The sequence below is a fragment of the Ursus arctos genome, unplaced genomic scaffold (assembly GCF_023065955.2).
Source record: "Ursus arctos isolate Adak ecotype North America unplaced genomic scaffold, UrsArc2.0 scaffold_15, whole genome shotgun sequence".
NCBI classification, from domain to species: Eukaryota; Metazoa; Chordata; class Mammalia; order Carnivora; family Ursidae; genus Ursus; species Ursus arctos.
In genome coordinates, this window is record NW_026622819.1 from 7,096,367 (window position 1) to 7,111,285 (window position 14,919).

General features: G+C 43.9%; 1 protein-coding gene across 5 annotated transcripts in view; it reads right to left on the bottom strand.

Annotated features, from left to right (window-relative positions):
* Positions 1-14,919, bottom strand: part of SEMA5A (semaphorin 5A) — a 477,069-nt gene that overhangs the window by 109,577 nt on the left and 352,573 nt on the right. For all 5 annotated transcript variants that reach the window (XM_057312155.1, XM_057312158.1, XM_057312156.1 and 2 more), the window contains one exon: positions 2,784-2,991. In XM_057312155.1, coding sequence (XP_057168138.1) covers positions 2,784-2,991 — 208 coding nt within the window. The remainder of the gene's footprint in view (positions 1-2,783; positions 2,992-14,919) is intronic.

Sequence of the window (14,919 nt, forward strand, 5' to 3'; positions counted from 1 at the left end):
GGACAGCACAGTGAACCAAAGAGAAAGCCTGGGCCTTGGGGACAGAGTCCAACCCTGAACCCGGGTTTCATGTTGTATGAGGTATGTGACCTTGGGCAGGAGCCAAACATCTGAGCCATCATCTCCTCATCTAGAAATGGAGATGATGGGCGACTTGACCTCAGGATGTAGTGGGGACAGGAAATGATGGTAGCAGGTGGCAGAGAGTCAGATATGTGAAAGAAACTCATAGGAATGTATCAACTGTTATCATTTATAAACAACAAACATCAAACTGTGTATGGCCTTTGAAAAATGGATACTTAAAAATTATTTTTTAAATGTGAATATGATTTGGAAGGAGACAGGTACCTTAGTGAAGCTCAGTTTCTCTTGTTAAACATTTCAAAACTCATTTCTAAAATCAATTTTTCTAATAAGGAATGAAATTACTTATATTCTACTATGGAAAGTATATTTAACGAAGAAATTACTTCTCAGTTGTTAACTGTTATCCTGTTCCTATTCAGTGTACTTCTTCAGTCATATTTTTAAAAAATTAAAATTGCTGTTGTCAAAAAAAAAATCTTTCCCCATAATTCATCAAAAAAATCTGGTCATCTGGTCATGTAGATATTCTTTTCTAAAAAATGGATACTTTTCTCCAGTTCGTGTTAATGAGGGAGGTTTTCTTGTCTTTCTATAGGAAAACAATGGCAAAGAAACATAATGGAAAGAATCCACAGAAACGCTGAGGTTTAAGTCTTCTGATTTTCTTTCCTCAAATGGAATACCTGAGGGTCACACACGGTCTAACCCTTTCTGAGTGTGGGGACACGGGAGACCACAGTGCATCAGTTTACAATAAAGTTCTAATCTCTCGAGGCTTTTCTCCGAGCGGGTGGACAAGTAAACAGCAGGGAGATTCAGCTCTGGATATAACTGTATAATCTTCTCCTCTCACAAGCGTGATGAAGACAGACAAGTGGCCTCATTCTCCTTGCAGGAATAAAGGGGAACTGTGAGCACCTCCCGGGCTGCTGCAGGTGGCGGCCGGTTCCTGTGGCTTCCTGATTGGGCTCCACGTGCAGCTGTGCAGGAGATGAGGTGGGCACCGTGACACCTCGCTTCTCCGACCTGATGCAGGAGCTAGCTTTTCAGGTCGCACTCGCAAGGAGCTGGGCTATTATAACCCTGACTCAGCGAGGCAAAGCACCAGGGGAAGGATAAATTGACTCCTGCTTTGCAAGCCATGAACTCTCATGCTGGCCCCACAAACTCCCCACAGACAGCACAGGCCTGTGTCTTCCTGCGTGATATCCTGCGTCACGGCCCCCAAAAGTCCACTACAACTCAGAGCTCGCTGAGCTGTGGTTGGAAGACCAGGGCCCTTCCAGGGGCATTCCAACTTGTGACATGCTTGTTGGCAAGAACCCAAGCCTCCCTGTCACCCACTGACCATCAGCAACTGGGCAGAATCATTCCTGCACTAGGTCAGTCTTGTAGGGAACACAAACAGAACAAATTTCAAGCAGCCATCGGTCAACTTTAGGAAAAAGGTGTTATATAACAGAGAGTTGCTGAGAAATACCGCTCCTTGTTATTACTGCTCACCACAGCATCATTGTCAGGAAGAAAGTCCCTTATGTTATTCCTCAACACCCTGATACCAACGGAGGCACCATATAATATACTTCATTTATGTAGAATTATCTAGAAGGGAATATTGTAATGATTTTTATCATAGGTAAAAACCTTCCTTCTACAAGAGAATGCCCACGTCACAGACTGCTTTAAATTTTAAACTATATGCACCATCCCTATTTGATTCTATAGCAATTCACATGTGTTAGATGAGAAAGTGAGGTCTAAAATACGTTAGTGACCAACCAGGTCAAGAAATAGTACGTGCAGTCTGGCATGTGACTGCCAGTCTCTGAGCCCCAAAGCTCGTGCCATGGGGCACCTTGTTTGAGAAAAAATGACCTGTGAATGGTATCTGTGAGCGATATACCTAAACAGTCCATTTCTACACCAAATCTGCCCTTATGCGCCACGCTGGAGGATGGAGTTACTGAGATCACAGATCCCTAAGAACATCTGAGATTATGATTTTCCCAAGAGCAATATTTTGTTGGGGGTCAGAGCACTTGTGCAATATTCTAACATTCAAGTGCTGGTCAAGTGTATAGTGTGTACTCAGTTTCCAGAGCCCCTGGGCCTGCACTTTCCCAAACTGAGCTTTGAAGGCCACTGTGGTCCACAGAGGACACCCCATGGCCAATGAGAATTGAGTAGGGGTGAGGGAAGGTGATGGTACTTGGGGTGCCCTGCACCTGCAGGGCTTCCTTGTTCCTCCCTCTTCCCAGGCCCATAGGGTCCTGGAGCCTCAGAAGAGAGGCAGTGTCCCAAGAGAGCTGGTGCTGAGGACAGGACTGTGAGGACTGCCCCAGGGAGGGGATGCCACATCGCTCCTTCTCAGGGGATGAGCTCTGGGTGGAGATGATGCACTTCATATTATTCTCTGTCTGCTCTGTACAAATATTACACATACTCCTATAAAGATATATAGATTAATGCAGGAACACCAAATATCAGCATTATCACCGAGTGTTATCATGCACCAGAGTTTAACCCTGACAACTGTTTACAGATGTCATAGTGTGGCTCCTCCTCTGTAGATACTGGTGGGTTATTCTCATCACAGGAAATGACTTTGCATCAAAAATCTGCACCCTGGGATGCAGGGCTCACAAGAATCTTAAGGTCCTGATAAACGCCATAAACCGCCGGGGTTGCCCTACCTGCGGGTGCGGTAGAACGGGCACCTCTTCAGCAGGATCTTGGCCATGTGCTCCTGCAGGCCCACAAACAGGGCGCTCTGGCTGTGGAGGATCTGCAGGCTCCGGATGGGCTCCCCCCGCCGCTCGGGGAAGAGCTCGATCTCCTCCAGCAAACAGCCGCTGGCATCCGAAGACAGGGGCGCCCGCACTTTTTTAATGGTGCCATAACCTGTGAGGCAACAGGGAAGGAAGAAAAGGGAAATAAGGTGAGCGGGTCTCGCAGCCACTCATTCCCTAAGAAGCCGTGCTTCTCCAGCCTGGCTGCACACAGAATCATCCGAGGAGCTTTTACAATTGCTGATACCCGAATCCCACCCCAGGCCTGTCCAATGATCAGTGTTGGAGGTGGGGCTGGTGCCAGCATCTGGGACAGGGCGAGCACGCAGCCAGAGACGAGAACCTCTCAGCTACCATGTGCCTCACCCAGTTCCAAGTCCAGACACCCAGAGCTCAGTAAAGCTTCCCGAGGCTCAAAGTAGCCAGCTTGGCTCCATCCCAGGGAAAACATCAGAGGAGAGGAGTCATCAGTGGACTACCTTGGAGTCCTAGTGTCAGAAAGAGGTGCTGACTTTGCCACCCCTCCAGGGCAGACACCACATGATGGGCACCTCCAGGATGCAGGACAGCAAAGGCTGACCTTGTCCTTTGTGCCTTGGAAGTTCATCCTTCTCTGTCTCCCTTCCTCCTCTGTCTAGAATGCCTCCTTCCTCTTTCTCTCGAATGCGTGTTCTTTGGGATGCCCTTCTCTGTCTCAAAGTCCTGAATTCTTCTCTCCCATACAGGTGAACGTCTGGTCCCAGGCTGGTCTCCTCCCTGCCCTGGGATCTCTGCTCACCACGTGTTTGTACTCAGTTACATATAAGCATGGCTCTAAGTACGGCCTCTGAACCAGGCATTTCCTCGGACTGTCTGTGAAGGGCACAGGGAAGAGTCCTCAGCCAGTGAGAGGCACAGCATGGCCAACGCCATGTGTCAGGGACACACCTGAAACACACGCTAATGTCCCCAGTGCATTAGGGCGAGGCCCTTGCTGCCAACCTACAAACTCAGGGCAAGACACCAAACCCAGGAGGAGCACCTCCTAAAGCCATCATCTGGCTCCTCCAATCAACCCATGAGAAACCCGAGTTCTAAAACTGTACAATTCTCTTCCTGTAAATACAGAGAAGGAGGCCACGGAGTCATTCCAAAACCAGAATTAAATCAAGAACCTTTGGCTTCGAGGCTCCCTATCAATCCATAAATCTCAAGAAGACTTTGGACAGGAACATGTTTCAGCTTTCCATGCCTAATGGAAGCATTCAGAGACTCAGAATGTTTCATTTCAAGAGAAAAATACATGCGCAGACGTATATCATCCTGAATTTATTTTTAAAAGTATATGTGAACCACATCTCCAGTGAATACTTATTGATTATGAATTGACTTCATAATAATGTATGCAGTATTAGTAAACCAGTATTAGTAAACGGAAGCTGGCACTTCCGTCTGCTGGCTGGGCAAATGTGTTACTTTTGAGATACTTCAAGCATAAACAGAATTATGCTATATGCTGGGAAGATGAAAAACGTAGTGCTTGTCTTTGAGGAAAGTGTGTGTGTGTGTGTGTGTGTGTGAGAGAGAGAGAGAGAGAGAGAGAGAGAGACAGCCTATATGGCAGGCAGCAGACATTCTAACAAATGAACACCTCACAGATTTCAGTGTGCAAGAAAATTTGTATGTCTTCACTACAAAAGCCAACCTAATTTGGACTTGGTGACCACAGATCCCAGCTGGTGGGTAATTCAAGTTCAGTGATTCGGGGGTCTTCCTGCCCTGCAGAGAGCCAAGCATCAACAAACAGGCAAGCACCAAGCCATGACGGGGGCAAGATGGGAGCTTCAGGGAAGGTGACTTCAGTGCAGATGTCTCAGGCACAACACCCCGAGAGGAGGTCCCCAGCCAGCAGACGGAAGTGCCAGCCTTCCTGTGGAGCAGTGCCACGCACGGAGCCCTGGTCACCCTTAGGGACACTGTGACAACAGAAGTCATCGTCTGAGCCAGAGGACAGGAGGGGAGCCAGGAACTGCCACCACTCAGTGGGCAGCAAGGCTCGCGTGAGGGCTTAAGTGAGAGACCCTTGCGATGAAATAAGGACATTTTCTAACAATGCAGGGATGGGGGTGGGGGCAGGGCGGGGGAGAGCAGATGCGAGTCCAGCAGGAAGATCGTCATCTTTGAACTACTGGCACCCTGTATTCATGGGAAATATGGGGTACAGAACAAAATGCTCTTCAACAGTTGAACAAAGACCTTGATGTTTATTACTCATATTGCTGATGGATTGCTAGTCTGAGAAACCTACCCAGATGAATACTAGTTCAACTGTCAACATGCTTACAAGCATGTCAAATTGTTAAGCAACTGCAGGGAAAAACAGATTTTAAAAGATGTTTAATCGCTTGATTTAAAAGAAAGCCAGTGTTGATCAAAACATTGCAACGCATCCTTGTGCACGCCGTGTACCGCTTTCCAGCATACTGGATGGAACACAACTGTGGGCTTAGCATTTCAGACAACAGAATTCAGCGTGGATTCGTGTGCTCGTCCACCATCTGAGCCTCTGCTGGGACTCCCCTCTCCGCAGTGACTGGTCACGAGAGAAGCCTCTCGAAGCTCCCCCTGCCTTTGGCACCAGGACCAGCCCCTACAGACCCGAGGTGACCTTGTAGGAGCCTCTGTTTCAGTGAAGCTTTTCCTTTTCCGGCCTCTGCCTTGGAACACCTTCCTCGCCTGGATGCCTCCAGAAGACTCGTTCTACGCTCCTGTGTCTGAAGTGAGCGTCAGGACCCACACGTGGCCACAGGGCAGACCCTCTACATAGATGCCACCATGGTCCCAAGTCACCCGAGGGATCCCTCCCACCTCCACCTCTCTCTGCGCTGGTCACAGGGGCACCTGAAGCTCTGAGAACTCGGGAGGGGCCCCAGCACATATAGGCTCTCTGCCTGAAGGGGCCGCCTGGCCACTTTGCTCTGACTGCTGTCCTTGTGTCCTTGCTTTGACAACTGGGGGGTCTCCTCTCTGCCCCTGTGCACAACCTCAGGCAGACGCTTCCTCCCGGGGTGTCTGTGATGCCCAGGTCAGGGCATCCTTTCACCGTTCCTCTTTTGCCCTCCCTCTCTGCCTGCAGGGGAAGCCCTCTCTTGCGAGCCCAATTAGGTCTTGTTCTTTTCATTTTCAGGGCCACTTACTTTCATTTTTTAATAACATTTTTAAAATTTTATTTATTTATCTGAGAGAGAGAGCACTGGAGAGAGCATAAGCAGGGGGAGCTGCAGAGGGAGAGGGAGAAGCAGCTTCCCCCCCACCCCACCCGGGCAGGGAGACTGATCCAGGGCTCAATCCCAGGACTCTGGAATCATGACCTGAGACAAAGGCAGATGCTTAACCGACTGAGCCACTCAGGCATCTTTTCATTTTTTAAGTGAATGACTGAGCAGCATAGTTATATTCCAATTTTTTTTTTACTGAGGCATGGAACACTGTGTAAGTTTAAGGCACAGGCATGTTGATCTGATATATTTAACCACTGCAATATGATTTCCACTGTAGCACAGCATCACCTGACACTTCTATCCTGTCACCGAGTTTTGCTACAAACAGATACATTTTGAACTACGAAATACCCTTGGAATTCCAAGGAATCTATTTCTCCTTGAAGTACATTAAAACAAAGAAAAATAAAGCTCGAGTAATCCTGCGTTTCAGAAAAGAGAAGGGACAGGTTGAAGGAACGACATTTCTGGATCCCACGACACTAACGTGACACCACTATTTTAAGCAGTTTAATCAGGGACTCTAGAATCCCCACCAGCCACCACTGGCCTGGGAGGTGGCCAATTGACCTTTTATGCTCCCTCAAGTTCCAGTGGAATGTTCTCTCCCAGTTACTCGACGTCTGGTTGAAACACTTGCTCTGGAACTAGGATCTGGCAAAGGCATTCGTCTCTTTCTGTGGCAGGAAAGCAGAGCCTGCCCATAAAAGAGATGAGTGGGCAAACATCGATTTTGTTCAAAAAACAGTAGGACCCTGGTCGGTCCCAGAAAGCGCTTAACTTTTTGTTGTTGTTTCTGCTTTATAACATTTATCAGAGTTTAATTACTCATTTACTTGTTTTGTGGCTTCTATGCTTGACCTGAAGCGCCAGGGGGCAGACACTATGTCAGTCCTGCGCTCTGATGCATGCAGAGTGGCCGTTGCTACGGCCTCTAGAGATTAATAAACACACGCTGGGTGAGAGACTCACCGACCAGTGAGGAACAAAAAGGGAAAAAGAAGGAATGGGAACAGGAACGTCATTATCATCTGTGCATTTGCTAGAAAAAGTCCCGGTTAATATTCTTCCCATCATGGTCTTCAACGAGAGGTATGTCATGAGTCAATGTGAAGGTAAAACAAGACACATCGCTTCCCTACTATGCATGGCTTTCAGCTCAAAGTGTCATACACTAAACAGGCGTGGCTAAGATCATTCTAATTGGTTTCATCTGATAAAATATTAACTCTGAACATTTGCCATTAAAAATAAAACCATATATACTTCCCATAGACTGACAATTCAATACTCTATCCAAAGAAATTGCAGGGGGAAAACAAAACAGAACAAAAGATGCCAGTGTCAAAAGTTCAGAAATAGCAGAAGTAAAACCAATGATTCATCGATGTAGCAATTAGCAAACGTTCACTGTGCACACACCAACAGGACGATGTGCAACCGAGAGCGCTCGGACCATTACGTGGAAGGAGGCTCAGGGATGTGCTGTTTCAGAGCAGCTTATGTCGCGGGAAGCCAGTGACTTTGTTCTTCGTGGTGATTGGTTATAATACTAGAAGTTTCTTAAGTAATAGGCAATTGGTTAGTGGTTGCCTCACATCAACCTTGGGACACAGCTCAAGTTTTTCCTGTGATTTTCAGAGGGATGAGCAAGAAACAACCCAGGACAAGTCAGCCTTGCAGAAGAAGCAGAGTACGTTCCGTTTGTATGACTAACCTAGTTTCGTCTGCTCAGGGCCTTTTCAAGATTAGTTTCCATTTGTTTTGTTTTGTTTTATCGTAACAGAAGAACTACATACGTCTTTCTCAATCGTTCTTTAAAATTCTGATGATTAGCAAGAAGAGAAGAGTTTGGCACTTTCTGTCAACTGTGTTTCAGGTCCCCCAGGAGCTAAGAGCAGACACACGAGACTGGAGCAGCTTCGGCACAAACCCGCCTAGCAGCTGCTTTGTCTTCAAAGTGTCAACTACTAAGTCTGCCGTGGACACAAATGTGAGACTCGCATTTTTGTAGCTTATCTCTCCAATTGAAAACCGGGTACACTGTGGAAGAGACAGAGATACTGCAAGATCTGTAAGACTGATCAAAGCTGATAGTATGGTTGTTATTTAAAAGACATGAATAGTTGTAATCACATGGACATTTCATTCTCGTTGTACTGAGTAACTTAAACTGGCCTCATTTCAGCAGGACAAGCAATATGTTTATATCCTAGGGGGTTACCAGATTAAATAAAGGCTGTCCACTTAAATTTAAATTTTAGATAAATCGTGAATTTTTTATAGTAGTATGTCCTAGTGAGTACTATTCATATTTATCTGAAACTGAAATTTAATTGGACATCCTGTGTTTTATTTGCTAAATCTGGCAACCCTATTACACCCACATTTCATCTGATCATCTCAGCAAGCTAGTTAAGATGTAGCAAATTCAGCTGACCCTTGATTAGCATGGGTTTGAACTGAGTAGTTTCAATTACACGTGAATTTTTTTCGATAACTGCAGTGCAATACTGTAAATATATTTTCTCTCCCTTATGATTTTTTTAAAGATGTTATTTATTTACTTGACAGAGAGAGGGAGCAAGAGGGCATAAGCAGGGGGAGTGGCAGAGGGAGCAGAAGAAGCAGGCTCTCCACTGAGCAGGGAGCCTGATGTGGGACTCGATCCCAGCACCCTGGGATCATGACCTGAGCTGAAGGCAGATGCTTAACCAGATGAGCCATCCAGGTGCCCTGCTTATGATTTTTTTAACAACATTTTCTTTTCTCCGACTTACTTTATTATAAGAATACAATATGTGTTAATGATTGTCTAGGTCATTGGTAAGGCTTCCAGGCAACGACAGGCTCTAAGTGGTTAAGTTTGTGGGAAGTCAAAAGTCATACGCAGGTTTGCAAATGTGCAGAGTGTGGGCACCCTTAGCCCACTGTAATCCAAGGGTCAAGTGTACATGCGCAATTATTCTCACTTCGTAGATGAGAAAGTTGAGTTTCAGAGAGCAGAAGAATTGAGAAATCTTTCTGATAAGCTGCACTTTCCTGTAAGGGATCCAGACATGAAATTAGTGTTCACTTCAATGCTAATGAATGGGGATCAAAGATGGTAACAAGGAATTCCAAAGTAAACGTTAATTCAAAAGCTCCCTCCTGTTGAGGGAGCAGTGTCGTGCATAGGAAGAGGCAGTTTTGCAGAAGTTGTTGGCATTCCCTGTTCATTCCATGAACTCGGCTAAGAGTCATAATACTTAAGCGGCTGGGAGGTAACAAGAAGGAAATCAACACTCTGATCCAAGGGGAGCTGCCATCTGTTGCCCACGCGGAGGACACGCACAGCAGGCACCTGCTTCAGAAGGCATGTGGTCCCCTGGTCACCGAGACCACACTAACCTCTCCTATGTACCACACAGATGCAGACAGAGTCGGGCAAACACAATGACACACGTCCCAGCTCCTGCACGCCGTCTGTCTAGTGAGGCATGCAGAGCCAAATTCAAATATGTGCCTGCAGATGGGCAGAAGCTGTACAGACACTTAGAAAGTGGTATTTCTGGGAAAAACGAAAGAGACAACTACCCCAAGAAACAAGGACCATGCAAGGCACCGTCACCAGACCAGAACTCACACAAATAAAGGGCTTCACTAACACGTTTGCCAGTGGTAAGAGAACTCTCCAGGGCATAAGTCATCAGAATGCACATCCAAACAGTTCTTGATGTTGATTTTTGTTGGTGACTAATGAAGTCATGGAAGACCAGAAGTGACTCTGATGGCAGGTAGAAAACGCAGAGGTAAAGCTGGATTATTACAATCACAGAGATAGTCATTTCAACCTCAATATTCTGAGCCTTAGGAAAATGACCAGAGGACAAAGCAAAGGTTGTAAATGGTTTAAAAGTTGGAACATCATCACATGAAGGAGTAATCAATTCAATTTTAAAATGAATGAGGGACTGCTGGGGGAAAATATGTATGTAAAATTTATCAAAAGACTAAAGTGTCACTTCAAAAGTATATAAAGAAATTCCCCCCCAAATGACAGCCACAAGAAATGATCCATGAAACCCTGAATCTTGCCCCCCCCAACCTCTACCCTACAAGACAATGTCCCACGGCAGATGAGCTACTGAGCACACCATGGGAAGAGTAAATAAAATGAGAACAAAAATGAACAAAAAGAAATGTGTTTTTTAGCAGGAAATCAACAAGTATTTTGGCTTCAGTCAAAAAAACAAAAAACCACTCTTAGAGTAGGGTGTGGCAATAAAGAGAGCTTCCAGGACCAATTCCTAGCACATTTCCTGGGGAACAGGATGACTCGCTCATGGCACGTGGGGAAGCAGCAACAATGATTAAAATCCACAAAACCTTTGAGAGCACTTATGCCTGCTGGTGGGGGCTGATAGAGTTTGTCTGGACCAGCACTATCCAATGGAAATATATTACAATCCATGGAATTTTAAATTTTTCTAGCATCTACATTTAAAAAGAAAAAACAAACACAGAAACAGATGAGTTAATTTTTATTATCTATTTTTATTTCACCCAATGTACCCAAAATATTATAAGATGTAAAATAATCATATGTAATTAATATAATATTGAGATATTTTCTTTTTCTTTTAATACTAAGTCTTGGAAATCCAGTTTCAATTCAGACGAGCCACACTTGAGGTGTCCAGTAGCCCCCTGAGGCTACAGCTATAATATTGGACAGCCTGGAGATGCACAGAGCTGTCCCTGGTGCTGCCCTGGAGAGCCAGCTGTCCATCTGCCCCCACAAAACACAGGCAGTAAGTTCATGAGGGTTCACTTCACTAGGAGCATGACAAGCTTCATTGGACTGCATTACACATTTTAAAACTTGCCATATGATTTCTCTTGAATAAAGTGTTCCCCTCCGTATCAGCGCACTAGTCCAATTGTTTCCCACTGCAGGAAAAATAACCCAGGTCCCTCAAGGTTAACTAATAGCTCATGATTACCTAGCCAGTGAGTGCAGCCTTGGGACTAAACCTGGCCCACACTCCTCATCTCCCCATTTGGCATCGCCCTCTAACAGTCTGCCTACAGGCAAGTGACAGATGTCCTGTGAGAGAGAATTCAATCATTGTCAGATCATTTCAGAAACTTATGGATTGCCACAAAGCAATCATAATTATTAGAGAAGGTTCCTTCCTGTTCTTCATCTGCTCTGTAGAGTTTTCCTCTTAAGTAGAGCTCAAGCTAGTCCCTATTCTTCTGCGGATGGTAGTTTCTGAGAAAAGTATCACTTTTCTGAGAAAATGAATGATCCTGAGGACCTCCCAAACAGAAAGGGTTAGGGTGACATGATCTTTTACCATCCTCACTGTGAACAATCAACATGTTACAGTTAAAAAGAAGAAAAAATAAAGTAACCAAAATTAAGCTAACAAGGAAAGAGAAGTACAAGTGTATAGCTTGCTGTATAAATAGGAAAATACAGACCACCTTTTCTTTCCTAATTCAGTTCATTTTCTGAATCCAACAAGACAAGTCCATGGGAACAATATGATAGATCCTATTGGAAGGTTCACCTCTAATTGCAAATGGTCTATCATCACTATGTTTTCTGAATGAAAATTCCAAATGGTCACAGGACATTAGAGACGGAGGGGAGGTACAACATTGTTTTGAATTTTGCAGGCAAAAAAAAAGCAAAACCCAGAAAAGTTAAATGCGTGCCAAAGTTCACACTCTTGGGCCAGAATTTAGATCCTCTTCTTACCTCTTCTTACCAATCAAGTGCTGGTAATTTCTTTTTTAAAAGTATGGAAGAGGTAATACGCCATCCTCATAATAGTGCTCATGAGTTCCTGAAGGATCAGAGGGACTGATAAAGGATGTATAAAGCGATAGTTGTTATCAAGACAAAGATGAAGCTATGATTGATGGACATGTGCTTGTCTTACCATAGAATTCACTAGACAGGTAAGTACGTATACGTGGTGCCAGGCCCAGAAGTGATCTGACTTCTCTATCAGGCTTGGGGCTTTCACTTCCAAGAGCTCAGGAAGCAAACAAGAGAATAATCTGACGAAAAAAAAATGCTTCCTATTTCAGTGCTATCTTTAAAATAAGAGGACTTAAGGGGACAAAAGGTATTTATTTTTTTAATTAATTAACTAATTAATTTTTTGGTAGACTCCAAGCCCAAGGCGGAGCCGAACATAGGGCCTGAACTCACAAGCCTGAGATCAAGACCTGAGCTGAGAAGCTGAGATCAAGAGTTGGATGCTTAACCGACTTAGCCACTGAGGTGCACCCAAAGATATTTAAACAAAAAAGCTTACAATAAAAATAAGACCCTTAAACCAGCATCTGCTGTATGTAATGTTAACTCTATGTAATGTAAGCTCTATTATACGTCATTCAGTTATTACTGGTTGAAAATTCGCCATATTTTTAACTTTGGAGGCGAATAGCTGATATTTTTCTAATTTTCAGTTTCCACTTTGCTTACTAATATGGACTGAATCGTTTTAATGAGATTCAATTTTGCATCTTGATAGAGATGGCTAAGTATAACAATCTCTCATTTGTTATGAAAATAAGCCTTATAATAAGATAGGGAGTATTATGGGCTAAAATGTGTCTCCTCAAAATTCATGTTGAAGTCCTAATTCCTAGTATCTCAGAATGTGACTGTATTTGGAGATAGGGCCATTAAGTAACAAACACAAAACAAGATCATATGGGTGGTCCCTTACCCATATGACTGGTGTCCTTACAAGAAGAGAAAATTAGGATGCAGACGGATGCACCCGCATGTGAGGACACATCAGGATGATGGCCATCTGCATACCAAAGGGAGGGGCTTCAGAAAAAGAAAAACAATTTTGCCAACACCTTGACCTTGGACTTCTACCTCCAGAAGTAAGTGAGAAATAAGTTTCTGTTGTTTAACCCACCTAGTCTGTGGAACTTGTGATCTTTGTGATGGTGCTCTAGCAGGCTAGCACAGGGACTCCATGTCAAGAATAGGAAATACATGGGGCACCTGGGTGGCTCAGTTGTTAAGTGTCTGCCTTTGGCTCAGGGTGTGATCCCAGAGTCCTGGGATCGAGCCCTGCATTGGGCTCCCTGCTCCACTGGGAGCCTGCTTCTTCCTCTCCCACGCCCCCTGCTTGTGTTCCCACTCTCACTGGCTGTCTCTCTCTCTGTCAAATAAATAAAAATCTTAAAAAAAAAAAAAGAATAGGAAATACAAAAAAACAGATTTTGTCAGCCATCAAGCAATTTCAAAATGAGACCATGAATTATTGCTCCGTGTTTCTTTAAGATATCATGACTCAAATTCAAAGGCAAAGACACTATAAATTATAGATTTGACTCCATTTTTTTCTTACCTTGTATGATCACAATGTAAGATTCATATTAGTAACAGCCTAGTATTTTCAAGTACTGTCATTTGTTTCAGTTAATCCCTTATATAGATGCTCCTGAGTTAGTAAAGCAGCAGGAGACGATGCAGGACATGTAACACTGTGAAAGATGGATGCGTTTTGATAACCATTATAAAATAATTCATAGAGATGGTGCTGTTGCTCAAGACCTTTATGCTAATGGCTCTGCTGCTCTTTGGGGGAACATCAGAGAAAACTGAATGAGCACTCAAGAATGAACTTTCAGGTCTCTGAGGAAAAGGTTGCTGACTATAATGAATTTCTTTTTGGAGGATTTCTAGAATTTTAGTCTCACCAAAATTTTAGAAGTTTAAGAAAACAAATCTTTTCTTTTTTTTTCTTTTTGGAAAGACGGCAGGAAGGAAGAAGGGAGGGAGAGAGGGAAGGAAAGAACGAGAGAGGGAAGGAAAAATGAACACGGTCAGCTCAATATAACAGGTACATTGCTGTGATTAAAAATGATACTTTTTGAATTTTCATACTTGCATATGATCAGACAGCCTCCTGCAATTCCTAAAAGCCTGGACAATGAAACAATTAAACTTAAACAATACTTAAAGTAAAATTCCTTATGTTCTATGTGTGCAGTGGCTTTAATTCGATGAACTTGAGAAACCCCGAACAATGAGAAAAGACCGAGAAAAATTGATTCTTCTGAAGAACAGCAGCTGGAAGCACTTCCAAAGCACGCAATAAATGTATATTTCCTCTAAGGGGTAATAAAAAAACTTAGAGGGTGGAGTTGTAACAGACTATATATAGTATGTATATATTCATTTATATATATAATTTTGTGTCTTATAAAAAAGTCTTAAGAACCAAAGAAAAGGTTGGTTCAGAAAAATGTGGAATAAAGATGCAGAGATTATTGCAAAGCATTGGATGGTTAAACATAATCTTGACTCCATTCTCCTCTTGTTATGTTTCTATGTTTCATTATATTTTAGGAGTATTACTGAGCTTACCCAGTGCTGAATCCAGTACAGAAATTAAACCCATGAAATGGACACATGGCAAATTCTGACAATGGTTTCCTGTGACCTGGCTGGAGACTCACTGTGGACACCAAGACCACGAACCGGGGAAGCTAAATTATTTTCTTTCCAATTGTGCATTTGACTCTCTTTGATTCTCTGCCGCTGTATCCAGGAGGCATTTTTAGTGTTTGTCTCATCGACCCAGAGTTACTGTAGAGTAAAAGGAAACCTTTTGTATTTGCATCCATTACTGTTCCAAGCATTATCAGTGAGGTAATGATGAAGTGCCCTCTTCCACTCACTGGGCAGCATGTTGCCATAGCAACAGATCATTATATAAAGTTCATCAATTCAGCTGGTCATTATCCCAAAGTAG